General features: G+C 35.1%; 1 protein-coding gene across 1 annotated transcript in view; it reads right to left on the reverse strand.

Moving 5' to 3' along the window:
• The window catches only part of LOC108757626 (basement membrane-specific heparan sulfate proteoglycan core protein), a 235,045-nt gene that overhangs the window by 178,337 nt on the left and 40,655 nt on the right, over positions 1 to 16,053 (reverse strand). Inside the window, exon 3 of the mRNA XM_018502094.1 lies at positions 2,200 to 2,405. Coding sequence (XP_018357596.1) covers positions 2,200 to 2,405 — 206 coding nt within the window. The remainder of the gene's footprint in view (positions 1 to 2,199; positions 2,406 to 16,053) is intronic.

The raw sequence follows: 16,053 nt of genomic DNA on the forward strand, positions 1-16,053 counted from the left end.
TATTTGTTATTATAATTTTAAATATATGACTTTCACTTAAACAACTTGTGCTGTGGCTGTATGCTCCTTGTTATTTGTATTTGTATCTTTAAGCCACCTTTAAGAGTTTAAATTTATATATAATCTTTCTCTGTTTATACGTTTTAATATTAAAAAAATAAATTTAGTATTAATATATCTGCTACCAATAGCAGATTTTGTCCATATTTTCATTTTATAACAACTCTGATGCATTATGCAACACACAATTCACCATTATTTAAATAAAAATGTTATTCACGCAGAAAATAGGAGAAATAAAAGAAAAGTCTTTATCTGTTTCCACGAAAAAGAGAGAAAGATAATATATTTTATATCGAATGGAAATTTATTCGTAAATTTAATACTACGTCATTATTTAAATCATAATTTAAAATATATTCGAAAATGAGAGATACCGATTATACAAAGAATTGATTGATTCACCGACTATTAAAAAAGTATCCTTTATTTCCTCAAATAAATAAATAATTTTTAAATAAATTCCGAACATAGCGTTCCGTAAATTGAATATAACGTTTTATCTTTCTAATTATCTTGTTAAACAATTTACTTGTCAATTCAGATCAAAATGTCACGCAAATTTCCAATTCGAGATTAGTTGAGCATGATAGGTGATCGTTAAATGAGTAACACTCAACTGCCAATTATCGACGATTTATCGACGCAAATAATCCTGGAGTTTTGTTACTAAGAGAGCTCGACGATTTGACGATTGCGTCAACGAAAGAGTGAATCGAACTACAGACGAGCCAACCAATCGACTCTCAGCGTGATCGTTTATAGAGGATCGCTTTCAATGGTCCGCTGATTGTACGAGTGGTCCTTCAATTCTGGATTAACGACTATTCTTGAGACCGGCTTTGCCCAATCGCAAGCTACGATCGCCGCCGAGTATCGGCGGTCAGTTCCGTCGAGTTACTCCCCGTCGAGAACAATTTTGTGAAAGTTTAACGAGCCTCGAACTAGTTCCGCGCGAAAAGTTCAAGTTTCTATTCTTGAGAAACGAAGACGGCCCGCCGAGTCCAGATCTCAAGATTTATATTATTAGAGAGGAGTGTCTCTATTCTCTAGCTCTCGTCCGTCCGGTAGTCACGACATCGCGGCTGACTGCTGCTATTGCAAACAATCGTAAATTTATTGTAAACTGTAATCGACTCACACGTACATATAGCGTATCGTTGTGTGTCACCTTTAGATATTGACAATTACATTTCCGTCACATGAACCAGTTTGAGAAGTATATTTGGAAAATGATTGATGCAGAAAACAGAGACTTTATTTCTTTTTCAGTGAACCGGAAACTAGTTTTTCACGAAAAGATCAAGTTATGTCACAAAATAAAAACTACCGAGTCGATATCTTGCGGTTTATATCGCTATATATGAATTGCCTGTCTATAACTTTCATTTATCGAATGGTCGTGATATTATCGTGACTGATTGTTCCGCAAATTGCTAACTGCGACTATCCTATTACGTCACATTAACTTATTGTCAGATATCGACTATCACATTAACGGATATGATCAATATTAAGTTTCTACGAAGATTTTTCTTTTATATTTCGATAACAACTTATAGATACACTTTGTTCCTCAAAATCTACCACTCCTAATAAGTGATTTATAGATTCGTTCCAATTTGATAACATCATGATTTTTTACAACATTTAGAACATTTTCTAAGAACTGTCTTATGAGGCTAATAGAAAATGCGTGCAAGAAATAATCATACAAAAATGATTGTTCGAGTTTAGCGAAAGTTTAACGAGCTTCAAATTAATTCCATATCAAAAATCTAAGTCTTTTCGTGCCAAACAGATTTTTCGAGATATAGATAGCTATGAGAAAATTGATATGCGTGCTTTTTGTTCGCATATACCTACTTATACATTTACAATGGCAGTTATAAACGAATTATTCCACAGAGTTGTAAGTAGTGAAATAATAACGTTTAATTCCAAGAATCATGTAGAGTAGGTAATATAATTCTTAAATCTAAGAAATGCCAAAATTAATAGCAATTATCACGACAAATATATATGTATGCCGCCATAGATCGATTATTTCGCTTTTGACACAAATGTTTTGCATGTATATATTTTAACAAAGATTCTATTTATTATACGTTCAATTAAAGATAAGATCGATGTACTTACCGATAACGGTGAGATTAACTTTCAAGTTTCTCGTCGGCGAGTTTCGGAAATCGACCCTGCACCTGTAGACACCCTCATCACTTTGTTGAAGATCCTGAAGTGTCAGCTGCGCCGGTGGGCTCGCACGAAAAGACGCTCGATGGCCCCAAAAATGCGCGGCACTCCACAATTTCGCCTTTCCGAACTGCCGACTTCTCGCATCGTAACTGCAACACCAATCGCAGATATATGTCAGTAAAATAATCCAAGTGGGGAATACCTGATTCTTGTTTATTTATTATTTGGTTAGCGAGATGTTACAGAGTGACACAAAATTTTATCCAACAAAATATTATGTGTTTATCAAATCATTATCCTAGTTACAGGGAGACGTTATTAGTCATCGTTTTGACATTAGAATGATATCTTTTTAATATCATTAATTTAATATCATTAAATTTAATGTCGTTTTGAAATGACGACAAATAACGTCAGCTTGCTACATGGATAATGATTTGATAAACACAAAATTTTTTGTCTCTCTGTAATATCTCGCTAATCAAAGCTGATTTATCATTTTAACTTTAATGTCATTAATTTAATATTATTAAATTTAATGTCATTTTGATGTCAAAATGATGAGAAATATCATCAGCTTGCTATCTAGATGATATATGTAACAAAAAAATAAACACTAGAAAGTGTTAGTTACATCTTATTAAATATAAAGACACACACACACACACACACACATTGCACCACAAGCTTTTCGTCAATTAGGGAACTAAAGGCTACTCTTTAATTGTCTGGGAGAATTTATCTGTAAAAAGATGCGCGGCCATGAATGCCTTTCTGAAGCGCTTATATCAAAGTTAAAAGTGGCTATTTTTGAAATTGATTATTATTTTTTATATTTACTAAGATATAACTCTGACAGTTCAGAGCTTGTTTTATTTTTTTACATATATATACATTACTAAAGATTTGATAGACACAAAACTTTGTGGTTAAATTTTTTTGTCACCTTGTAGTCTCAAAATTGTTTACAAGTTTTTATTAAGTCTCAAATAACATTCTTAATCAAGAACAGCTTGTGAAATCATAAAAAACGCGGGATTGAAAAAAAAAAGAAACAGATTGACCTGTATATCTCATATTAATTGTAGAGTCGAGCATACCAAAGTCATAAAAAAAGCGTATAATACAGAAAAGATTTATGCCGCTGATTTAATATAACGCAAAAGATTTCAAAGTGAGTTCTTATCGTGAGTGCAATGCACGTTGCATTTACAGTGAGAAGTCTGTTTGCGACTGATATACCTCGTCTGTGCTCGGCGAGGTTCGCGGAGTGTCCTCGGGCCGTGCATACAAATCACGGGATTACCGCTGCGAAATATGTCCGTTCACGGAGTTAAATACCACAGTTTCGCGTGTCGCAAATCGCGGCGCCAAGTCGCGTAGTTCGCGACGCCGTCCGCCGCACGATACTCGCATTTGTCAGCTCGACAGAAACTTTATCCCCCGGGACACAGAGTTATTTTAAAATCTTTTCCTTGCGCGCGGCTCGAGAAAAAAAAATAAAGAAGAATAAACGGAGGGACAGACTGAGAGTGGGCTAAATAATGCGGGTTAAGTTGGCTAGCAAGATGAAAGTAAGCGGAGGAAACGAATGGCCAACGACCAAAGTACGACGCACTATACACCCCCGGCCACTCTTATCTGGCTTCGGCCAATTTTTCACCAAACTTTCGCAATTCGTCATAGTCGAGGAGAACCCTGCGAGAGGTGAAGCTCTTCGCCTATCCCTCTCGAAATCGCCCGGGTTCAAGAAGATCCAATACAGACCGAGAGAAGTGCACTCGACCGAGAGAGTCAGATAACCCTTTACTTCCCAGGTCAGAGCTTTCCGGAGACGGTATTAGGTCTTGCTGAAAGAAGAGGCAACCTCGCGCGCTATATATTGTTCGTTATGATCTAACGGGTAATCCACGAATACGAAGAAATTTATTTAAAATCCACCGTGCTCTATTCCTTTGTCGTAAAAGAGTACCACATAAATTTCAGAATGTTTCAGAAATGTAGAGAGTGCCGATTCTCAGCACTATCAAACATATAGGAATGCCAAATTGTGTCTCCAAACGTGCTCGCTTCCGCTTATTACGTATACAAAATATCTTCCCTTATTCACCAACACCAAGAGATGTTGTCTGTTTCCATTACTCCTTAGAGTCAACTTATGACGCAGGTGCATCCTGCTTCTTGTACGTGCCTTCAATTATTATCGAGGATGGTTGAACGTAAGTTCGTAAGTCTAATCGAGCGACGGAGTTGCGACAGGCGAAGTTGGCACAATAAGACCCAAGCTCGCGCCGTCGATCGCGCCCACAGCGTCGAGAACGACACCCAAGTTTCGGCGTTGCTCTCACCGAAATCCTTGCGGTTGCCAAGACAAATTGGATCGGTTTTTAATGAGCACGATGACTCGAGCGGAAGCAACCCGCAAATTTAACAGCGCGACACGGTGCGGCTCATAGCGTTAACCCGCCTGTCGAGCTAACCTCCGTGATTTACGCAGTCTACGTGAAATTTAAAGGGTCCGCGAACACACGTCGACGGTAAAAAGGTCTAATTGCAACGGACGGCTGCTCTCCGAGGCCGAGCGAGTAAATCCCCTCGCGGAAAATTTTATTTGCAAAAGTCGGCCACGTTGTGTCGCGTGGATAATTAAGCGTGAAGGCGAACGCTGCTAGTGGAACGACGTTGAAAAGCGTGGCACCACATACAGCTGTATCCAATCATTTCGCTCTGATTAAAATGCGTGTTATGCTCTACCAATGCATAATATTACTTTTGTAAAAAAATTCGTATTTTTAACAATTATTATATCTTGTGTGTGTATTTGTATTGATATCTTGCACAATAATATTATATCTATAGTATTGTACGTATTCAATTTGAAAAAATTACGAATTGTTCAGATCTGAAAATTATTTTATATAAAACTAGATATGTATGAATTTGCGAGTAAAAATTACACACTTCGCGTACATACAGATTTTGCATATATTGTTTAAGTTAATAATTTCATTTTCCACGATTAAACAAATTTTAATTTTAGGTGCTTATATTAAAGTTTATATTAATTAAATTTTATTTTATTGGCTATCACTTCATAATTCTACAAATATGAAATACCAAACTCACATTTTACCAGATAATAATAATAATAATAATAACAACGACAATAATAATGTATTTGTACATTTTATCCCGTTAAAGTTTTTTCAACTCATAAAATGTATATAAATATACGTTTATATTTCAATACGTTAAAACAGAAATAAATTATGAACTATGCATTTAAAGAGATAAAATTACAGGAAACAATGTATAACGTGACATTCGATAAAAACGAAATTTATTTCGCGAACAAATTTATCATGCGAAATGAAAAGTTGAAGAAAAACGTTACAATCTGCACGGATTTATTACATATAAAATATATGTGTGAATGTATGTGTGTAAATGTACAATTATAAATCGTACAGTGTTGTAAAGCAGAGAATGCACTTTTTAAGCGAGAAATATATGTGTGTAAATTAATATGTCGCGGAAATTTTACTGATTAATGAAAATTAATATGTAAATAATTATGATTGTAATTCTCGGAATGTTGTTGCGTTTCAGAACGTGTCACAGGTATTTTTCAAATAATTATCATTCGGTGAAATTTTAATTAATACTGTCAACGATTCATTAGTGCCGTCGGAAATAGCAATTGCAAGCAATAAAATACGTCACGATTACGTAAATTCTTTCATGCGCTTTGACGGAAAATTTTTTCACATGTCTAGATTGTCACGAAATTATATTATGAATTCTATTAGAGGACGTCTATCGCGCTTGGATGGAACCTTTTTCCATATAGTTATGTATTAGTTATTGCACTCGCGTTGTTAAAATATTAATTATTTTTAGAAATTAATATATAAATGCCAAAGATGCCAAATGGTTTTATATACACATATTTTGTTTATAATATGTTACATTTTATAAAATGTAAGTGACATTTTTTAATTTTTATTTTAATTTTTCAAATAATAAGTAATTTTAACATACAAAAAATATTAAAATTACTAAAATGATGAAAGTTTTTTAAATGAAACCCCTTTTCTACACATATGTATCAAGGAATCGTTTTTACTAAAAAAAAAAAATGTAAATTCATAATGATATCATAATTAGAGAAACGCTACTAAAATTTTTTTAGGAACTACTCGTACAATTTTAACGTCTGTTAAATCTTTATATATTTGATAAAATATTGTTTAATATTTTGTAATATAACCTCTATTTTATCATCATCTCTTACATGAACATTGTAATAATACAACTAATTTTCGCTATCACTTGGCAAGATTAGATAGCGGAACTTTAATCCGTAAATGAGGACGAGTGGTAAGAGGGATCGACGCTGAGCAAAGAAAGAAAATAACTGAGATAGAATAAAAAGGCAGATAGAAAATGGAATGGAGGTGGCAGATGGCCCCTAAACAAATTAAAATAATCGCTGGGTCTTGCCCGGAAGCTGTGCCGGCACTACCGGTCTAAAAGAAGGTCCTCCCATGAATACGGGCGGCGTTGGTGAAACGAATGTTGCGCGATGGAGGGTGAGTCGTAAGGGGGACTTAACCACTCTCGGGACTCTTAAAAGGAGCTTAACTTTGCGCATAAAATTAAGGCATTGTAATTGCAGACGGCATCGCCACTGCGACAGCACGTTCCCCTCCCTTTTCTTCGCAGATTCTTCCTTCCGTTACTTTCCTTCGCTGACCTATTCCTCGCAGCCATTTCGCCTCAGCCCTTCTATAGTTCGCTTCGATACCGATCTCATACCCCACCCCTTTTACTGACAAGAAAATATGATTTTCCCTCACTAACTTCGTTGCACGCTGCGCTGTCAAGGCGATGACGATGATAAAATTATTTTTAATGTAGGAGTATGCGTATCCCGACAACTAAATTCCTGTCAGATTTACGGCAAACGGCGTGCAAAATATTACGAATAATCATTTCTCGAAAGATGTGAATGTACTCAAAAAATATATATTCCTCATGATAGTTTTTTTAAATTTCACATTTTTAATACATAATAGTTAAAGATTCATCTAAATTTGAGAAGAAAATTCGATAGTTGAATTTAACTTAATAGGAAATATATATCAAATTAAATATAATTAAATCAAAAGTTTTTTCTGAAATTTAGATGAATCTTTTAATGTATCTCTCTTTTGATATATTTTTCGTTAATAAGAATTTGATTAGATCATTAATTTCTTTTGTATCTTGCAACTTTTAAAAATTATGTGAGTACTATTTTTATATTAAAATTCTATATTTACGCTTTTGTCTTTGTAAAATTTTTTGATCTGTATATAAATCTTATTTTTCACGCACCATTATTCCATCCGCTTTGCTGCATAATAATATGTCAATTTTATTAACTATTTTATGTTTCGGAAAATACCTAAATAAAAACCTGGAGAATTAATACACCGCGAAACGACAGCGACATTAAAGTAAAATGGGATCATCTTGCCGATTTCCGTCGTTGTTCATGAAATCCGTGCTCGTGCGTGTTTTCACTCGGAAGAAATGTGATTTTCTCGGGGACAACCTCGTTACGTTTCGCATTAGCCGCGGAAGCCGTCCCGGACGACGATGATAAAATGATTTTTAATTGCGGCGGATGTGCAAGCCGGAGACGAGCACCGCCATGGCCGCAGGTTTCTCTTATGCAGATTACACTGCGCGGAATGAAGCATTAAATAAATCCCTCGATAAATCCACGATAAAATATGTACCAAGCGATCTCAGGGGGGATCGTGGAAACTGTTTAAGTCATCTGATAACGCGATCGCACTTTATCGTTAACTAGAAGAGTGCTGTTAAAAATCATTGCCGTGAAAATCTAAATAACGAAAATTAATTACGGAATTATGTGCTAGAAATATATTTGTACAAGGAATAATTTTGTTGGGGTATTTAAAAATTTAGGTCGATACAGATCTGAACATAATTTTGCTCGACCTTCCAAATAATTATGTTGGAAAAACTAGCATAATGTTACAAAGAATTTTAACATTCTATATAGGAATCAGTTTGAACGGCCTACATAATTAGTTCAATAATTTCAATAAAATTATTTTCAGATTTATATCTAGCTGAATTTTTAGATACTTCAAGAAGACCATTCTTTCCTTAAGTATATAAAAAAATATATTTTCAGTTTTCGATATTAGATATCTCATCGCGTTTATAAAAACATATAAAGATGCATTTTATATCCTTCCCTAACTCTTATTAGTGAAACTTTAACATTTAAAATTATTTCTATATTTAGTGAATTATTATGCATTATGATGCATTTTGAAATTCCAGTTCCTGAAGCTTATTAATCTATTTTGATCAATATAATATCTAGACTATAATATCGGCGAACTTGTATCGCTACTATTTATTCAAACAAAACAATAAATTTTTTGTGAAAGAGAACAGCTTTGTAACGTTATGTTCTGCCCACGGCATATCCACATCGGACGTGATTGGTGACATTTAGTTACAAAGCGGGCTTTACCGATCTCAATATAACGACTTCTATCAAACTTGAATATTTTCAGACGCGATATCATCGCGCGATTCTTTATACCCACCGATTTTAGTCTCGAAATACCTCTAGAAAGATTCCGTGCCTTTTCAACCCTTTTCCGTTTTCAATTTCACCATATCTCTGCCACAGTCCCCGCACTTTACCGACCAAACCTTTCGTAGCAGTGTCGACCTATCGCCACAGTTATCCCTCTATTCAAATATCACTGCGTTCCGTCATTATTCTTCCAAATGGAATTCATGCCGCGGCATAATGGGACAGAGATATCAAATCCGATCGACGAATATAATATCCGATTACACAGCCGCAAATGGCGGCCGCTTCACGATGTTCCCCGTTATGCCTCCAGTCTGCGCATTAAATCGTAACGCGCAGGCACCAGATACCGCTCCATGCACCAGCCGATATTCGAACATCGAGAATCGGTTTGGTTCATGAGGGAGTATCCAATAGTTCTCGACTGTCCTCCGATCGCGATCGCTGGAAAAGTTCGCTCGAAAGCCGAGCGAACGATCGATCGCGCTGTGCGCACTGAAAGGGTGGAGCCCCTTGTATTCGCGCTTTATGCAATCACACCTCGACAGCCTGTGAACGGATTCTATGCCCGCAAATAAATAAACCCAATGCATGTAAATATATATTCAGTGTAAATATTCATTCGGGAGATTTGTATAACCTTCCAGAAATCAAAACGATCGATTTAACTGCCCGATTGAATATATTTGTCAAGAAGAAATCGTTTCTAAATTCAGAAACAATTCGCAAGTTTGGCAATTGTTATGAAAAGCATCTGTTTGTAAAAACAAAAAGCATTATTTTATTGCAGCCTTAGGCATAGATATAAAATATCCCCACTTTATTTTGTATTTTTTAGAAAAAAAAAGCGACAATAAAATTCAAGGGAAAACGAACGAAGTATTAAAATTGTTATAAAAATAAATATTATTTTTCAATAAAACTATTTTTTAATTTAGTTTTTGTTAGATATACAGCATTTACGTCAATTTGTGGGCTTTATACCTTTACCCCCAAGGCAGTAGTTTATTATTTCACTGAACTAAACACGAAACATTGTAATTGCCATGGAGACGCTATACAATCGCGATGCGTTCAAAAGACCGGGGAGAGCTGTATTTACGAACGGGGTGTTCGCTCACAATGCTGCGAAATAGCAAACACCATCAACGTCGATTTAATTTCCTTCCGCGCGGCGAACTCGCCGCGATATGGAAGAATCTGCGAGCGCAGCGAGCGTGGAACAAAAGGGAACGTGGTATAGGAACGAGACGAAAGGGAGCGACGCTGGGGAAGAGTATTGATGACAAAAGAGCACGTCGCTGTCGTTGATGCTGCGGCGAGGAAAGATGGAGGATGATCGGGAGAATTTCACAATGCACTCGTTCCAAGCAATCCCGAAAGACGGATGAACGGCCCTGTATCGACTATCCGCGAACTGAGCTCATCGGTCGTGCCGTTTCTTGCTTAAAGGAATCCTGTCGAAAGGGATACCTCGAAAGTCACGGTTGAGTAAACATCGTACGTCGACGATTCGCTACAGTTGAATTTCACGTCGAATCACGTCGAATAATGTTGCAAGTGAATTGAAAATTGATTTCTCCCCGAAGGGAACGGCGCGCTAGCTCGAGCGCTTGATGAGTCTGACTAGCGCCGGCTGTTTCCATTGCTACCACAATGGAGAGTACGACAGTTTCCACGACGGTCAACATTTACCGTCTTATTCGGGTTAATTCGGCGTAGGATAGTCACTCATGAATATTATTTAGCTTGATGGCTGTTTGTCTTAGAGGTGGATTGCTTATTCGTGAGAAGTGTGTCAATTGTTTAAGTTCAAGTAAGACATCACGTCTGTTTATATACGTTTCATACATTCAGAAATAAATAAATTATGACGTACATCTATCTTTCTCTATCTTCCTCATCTTTGCAGCGCGATTTATCGATTCCTTACAATTTAAAATTCTTTTCACTGCGCCTTTTCACGATTAAGATGAATAGATGCTAAAAAGCATGAATTTAATTTAAATTTTAAAATGTTTTCTATATTCTCTTAGTAGAATTAGAAAACAATAAAAGATCCATAGACGTAATATATAGGTATAGACAGCGCATTCCCTGATTTTAACATCTATATGGCCGGTATTCATAGTCGGATCTTATATTTAAGACCGTCTTAAGTACAGTCTTAAGATGTCATGAACCAATCAGACAGTCGCATTAGCATCTTAAGACATAATTACTTGAGACGGTCTTAAAATAAGAATGGACTATGAAAACCGCCCTAGGTTTCCTTGGAAAGAATTAAATATATCAGTACCTCTCTTCAACTCGATAATTTAGAGAAAGAGAAAGAGAGAGAGAATAATTTGCTTTAAGCTTCCTCGCTCTGTCCAAATCGATAGTGATAACTAACTTCAAAGAAATATGCAACTGTTTATTTTTTTTTATTAGGTCTACGGAATAATACAACTATATTTTTAAGAAAGTCAGATGAACTATATTTTTAAGAAAGTCAGACGTTCGAGTAAATGGACCGAGAATTTGGAGAGGTAAATAATAAATACAGAAACGAGTCGCGATAAAAAGAAATTTTCGAACGCTATGATTGAGGCTAAGGCAGGTGCAGAAATTGTATGTTCGACGAACATGGAACATAATTCTATCGCGTCGGGGAATGCCGAATGGATGTTCGAATCGAATTCCAACTAAGATTGCGGCGGCAATCGCACCAGACAATTGGTGGGTCTATTTACGACGTCGGTCCGGGAACGCACCGAATGGGAGTCAGAATTATTATATTAAGGTGGAAGACGGCAACCAGAATGTACGACGTGCATTATCCTCCTACTTCATAAGCAGCGAAGTAGCTAGAACATAGAAAGAGAATATAAAATTAAGGAGAGAGCCTCGTATATACAGTAATCCCATAAATCTGTTTCTTCTTTTTTTCCGCTATCACTTATTTTTTTTTTAATACATTAGATAAGATGATAACGATGAGAAAGGAATGTAAAAGCAAAGAGCCTAAATAATTCCATTTACTGCTCATAATCGCTGCGAATCGTGGCTTTTTTCTCTTCGCACTTCTTTGTTCTTTGTGCATTTAATATGAAAAAAGTCTGTGACACGTACTTTCACTCTAAAGATAAGCAAGAAAGAACAAGGGGAATAAATATTGCAACTGAAAGAAGAATCCTCGTATCTGCATGCAAAATCACAGTTTTACAAGACGCGCCAAGTTTCCATGTCGCACGGTAAAGGAATCGAGTTTAATTTACCTCGTAGACTTAACGTGATTTTTGACGGCTAATCTGACAATAAGAAGATTATATATCCCGCGGGACATTTATATTACATTTCTTACGTTTCTTTTAAACTGGCGCGCTCACTCGCGTTAAGACCCAGTTAAGAAGGTAAACGAAATAAACGAATTACTTGGCAAACTGCATTTCCAAACTGCAAATTTCGTGCGAAGGAAACATGCACAGCAAAAACACGCAAGGCAAAAATGTCGGCATTATATACAGATTTAACAAATCCCTTTTATCTCGATTAGTCTTAGAAATTTAACTTATCAAGAGTTAAAATATTAGTTTTTTTTAAAGCTCAGAAAAAAATAAAATTTGATGAAAACTAATCAGAATATATATCATCTTTTGTTGTCCATCAAAATAGTTTATAACATTCACGTCATTCACAATACAATACATTTAATGATGCTTTTTCAGTCGTAGTTTTTACGAGAAAGTAATGCTAAGTCACGTAAATAGGGATGGTTTATTATTATGTAACGGTGCTTTTCTCGTAAGACTACTACAATAAGGTAATTTATATGTAAATGTAATTAAACTGACATCGTTGTGAAAGTTTGTAGAGAACGTTCATTGATAAGAGAACGTTTGCGGTTCTTCCGACATTTTCTTTCCGCAAAAACAATGTCGCTCTTATTATACATTATTCAGTAACAGGTAAAACGTTATATATGTATATATGTATGTAATTTTTAATTGTAATAAATAAAATCATAACATCTATACAGAAAATTGTCAATAATTCGCGCGATTTATTTCGGTATTCTTTATTTAAAAAATTATAAAGAAAATTATAGTGAATTATAGTTAAAAATATTAAGATAAATTTAACTACACCTATGTGTTAAAATTGAGCAACATTGGATTCATACTGATGCCCTTATAATTTCCGGTTAGAAACGCGATGAAAGATATTTCTCAGATTTCTTTATTTTTAACGGAAAGCTGATACAATTTGTTCATCACTATATATCTCAAGGAAAGAATATCCGAACATCGCCGACATCGGTCAAGAGAAATTTCATATCACAAAATTTCACCTAGAAACGCACGAGTGCTGAAACGGAACTTCTCCCGTCTCTCTTTCTTTCTCTGTCTCTTTCTTTTTCCAAAGCAACATCAAATTAATGAGTTACCGAGAGACGAGTTTCCGTTTTGCAAAACACAAGAGACACAGTGTATAAGGGCGAGGGAGACAAAACTGAAAGAGAGAAAGAGCGAGATGACAAAAGCGCAAGCAGTGCGTAGGAGAATAGTGCGCGATGGTATTCGCTAATTAATTACCTGCAAACTATATATGACCCGCGGTGGAAAAATTCATATCTCCATGCGAGCTACGCGCTCGCGTTTATACTCACGGGGAGAAATTTATCGCAAGAAGCGGCGTTGAATCCAAGCCGACGTTCAGTCGCTATGGCAACGTTGTTACCGTTTTTGCCATCCGGCTACCGATTCAAATTATGCACTATCCTGCTAATTATTACAACAAAAAAAACACAAAGTAATTTGATGTGTTTTCCCGTGACAAAAATATTATAAATTTAAACCGCATATGTGAATACATACTGTAAAAAATAAAATGTTAATTTTAATTTATAAAAGACGACTACACTGTTAAATTTATAGTGTCAAATTTAATTTAATGTGATCCACTGCTCCTACTAAATATATCGTTATTTTTTACTAAAATGATAATTAAATTTGACACTATATAATGTTAAATTGATACTGTATAGTGTCAAATATAACCATTGTTTTAGTAAAAAATAATGATATTATTGAGTAAGAGCAGTGGCGACTCATATTAAATTAATTTGACTCACTATAAGAATTAACAGTGTATACGTCTTCAAGTTAAAAGTAACATTTTATTTTTTACAGTGCAGGTATTTTGAAGAAATATTTATTTTTTCTAAGAAATTAATTCATTACATTTTCAGTAAAAACAATCTGTAACAAGTATCAATGTTTATGATTGATAATCTCTGATATAATAAATAAGCTTTCCTTGATATAACAAGTCAGCGTTATACATATAAAAATTTAGTAAAAAAATTATTAGTAATATAATTAGATTTCCACAGTATTTTCCGTTATTATTTATTTTGAAAAAAGGAAAGAAACTATTTATTGAAGAAAATATGAGTAAATAAAAACGTTTCTGAATGCATTAAAATAAAGATGCGACGTTCATGAACCTGCTTTAGCGATTCCTATCATATAAATGGAGTTATGAAAATTCCGCGAGTTCCGCCGGTGGATTCCTTTGATCACCGACGAAGAATAAATATAACTCCCAAGTAACGTCTTTAATCCGATATAAAGAACACCAAAAACATTCTTTTTCTTTGATCATCCATCGTGTCGGTGAAGGACTTTCTCCTAAAGTCACGCCGAGGGAGGCGTTTTTAGAAAATCGGAAATTAGGTTATTCATCGGAGTTCAAAACCGTGAAAGTTAAAGTTTCTGCAAATAGACAAACGGGGAGAAGAGAGAAAAAGGAAGAAAAGACGTGAAGAGGAAAAAAAAGTTCGCCAGGTGGAGGAACCTTCAAAGAAACGTTGGAGAGAAAAGGCCTTCATTTATTGTCACCAAAATAACAACGAATCACTTTTTATTCTATCCAGAACGCGACCCAAGATTATGGCGGCAATCGTAATCACTATCAGGGACAGAAACGATGATGACTCCGGGGAAATCAAAATGGGGGATGATGCAGAGAGCGCGCCATTGCCCAAGAATGACCAAGGCAATACAAATCGTTTCGAGTTACGAGAGGAATGGTCGTCATTCGATAACGACGACACGTGATAGCTGACAAAAATAAACCGAGAACACCCATCCCGAGGGGAACGTATCAAATTTTACGTCAGTCTTAATATTTCGAGAGAGGTTAGTGAAACGAACGCAAATCGGCGTTGTTTCGTAAAAAAAATCTTCAGCGGTTTTCGTAGCAAGAATATTTTGTTCTTTTGTTATTTAGTTTTCATTTTTTTGGTTAGGCCTTGTAATTGTATCGCCTTGCTATTTGCGGTGTATCAAATTTTTCCATTCTATCTCAATAACTTGATTCTAAGTTGCACTCAACAACGTTATTATTATTATTTGGTGGAGTTTGTTTAATCGTATATTTTTTCTAAAATTATTTATTGGCAAAGAAATAATAATAATTAACAAAACAATCATATCTAAATATTATCCGCGACAATAATGTTTTATTAAAAATGGAGACTTTAACTTTCTTAATATATTAATTGATAAATTTCAAGATCGAAATGTATAGAAATATGATTAAATGTTTTATGTATCTTTATATTAAATGACTTTACAATAATTAATTCTAAATTTTGTATCAGTCATTGTAGATCTTATGTATTTTTTAACGATTATGCAGTTCTGTAAGATTAAAGAAATTTCATAAATTTTCAGAAATATATTATCTGCATGAAATATATATTTGATTCTCCGAAATAATATTTCATTGGTTACATTTATTATCTTGTTTTCTCATCTTGCTTTCGTGTCTTATACATCGCGGGGACTTGCTGAGCTTGTTCTTAAAATTCGATTACTCCTAAAATTGTTGAGCTTAGAGAAGTCATGTTCGCGTAACGTCGTTTAATTCAGAATTACATTACAATTCGGATTTCAAAGTTGCAAGATATAGCGGATGAGAGGGAACTGTCTCTGTATTAGTCCGTGGTAATAGTGGCGTTTGAAACTCGGTTGAACACACTGCAAATAGTAATAAAAAAAGAACAAAAAAAAAGAGCAGTTCTATTGTACCCGCGTATCCAAGAGCCATCAGCGCTCGATGAAACGCGTGACTTTTGCTTTCGAACTGGGGCGAACCGCAGCACGTTTTCGTGTTTCACG

This window comes from Trachymyrmex cornetzi, unplaced genomic scaffold (assembly GCF_001594075.2).
Source record: "Trachymyrmex cornetzi isolate Tcor2-1 unplaced genomic scaffold, Tcor1.1 scaffold147, whole genome shotgun sequence".
In the NCBI taxonomy this organism is placed as follows: Eukaryota; Metazoa; Arthropoda; class Insecta; order Hymenoptera; family Formicidae; genus Trachymyrmex; species Trachymyrmex cornetzi.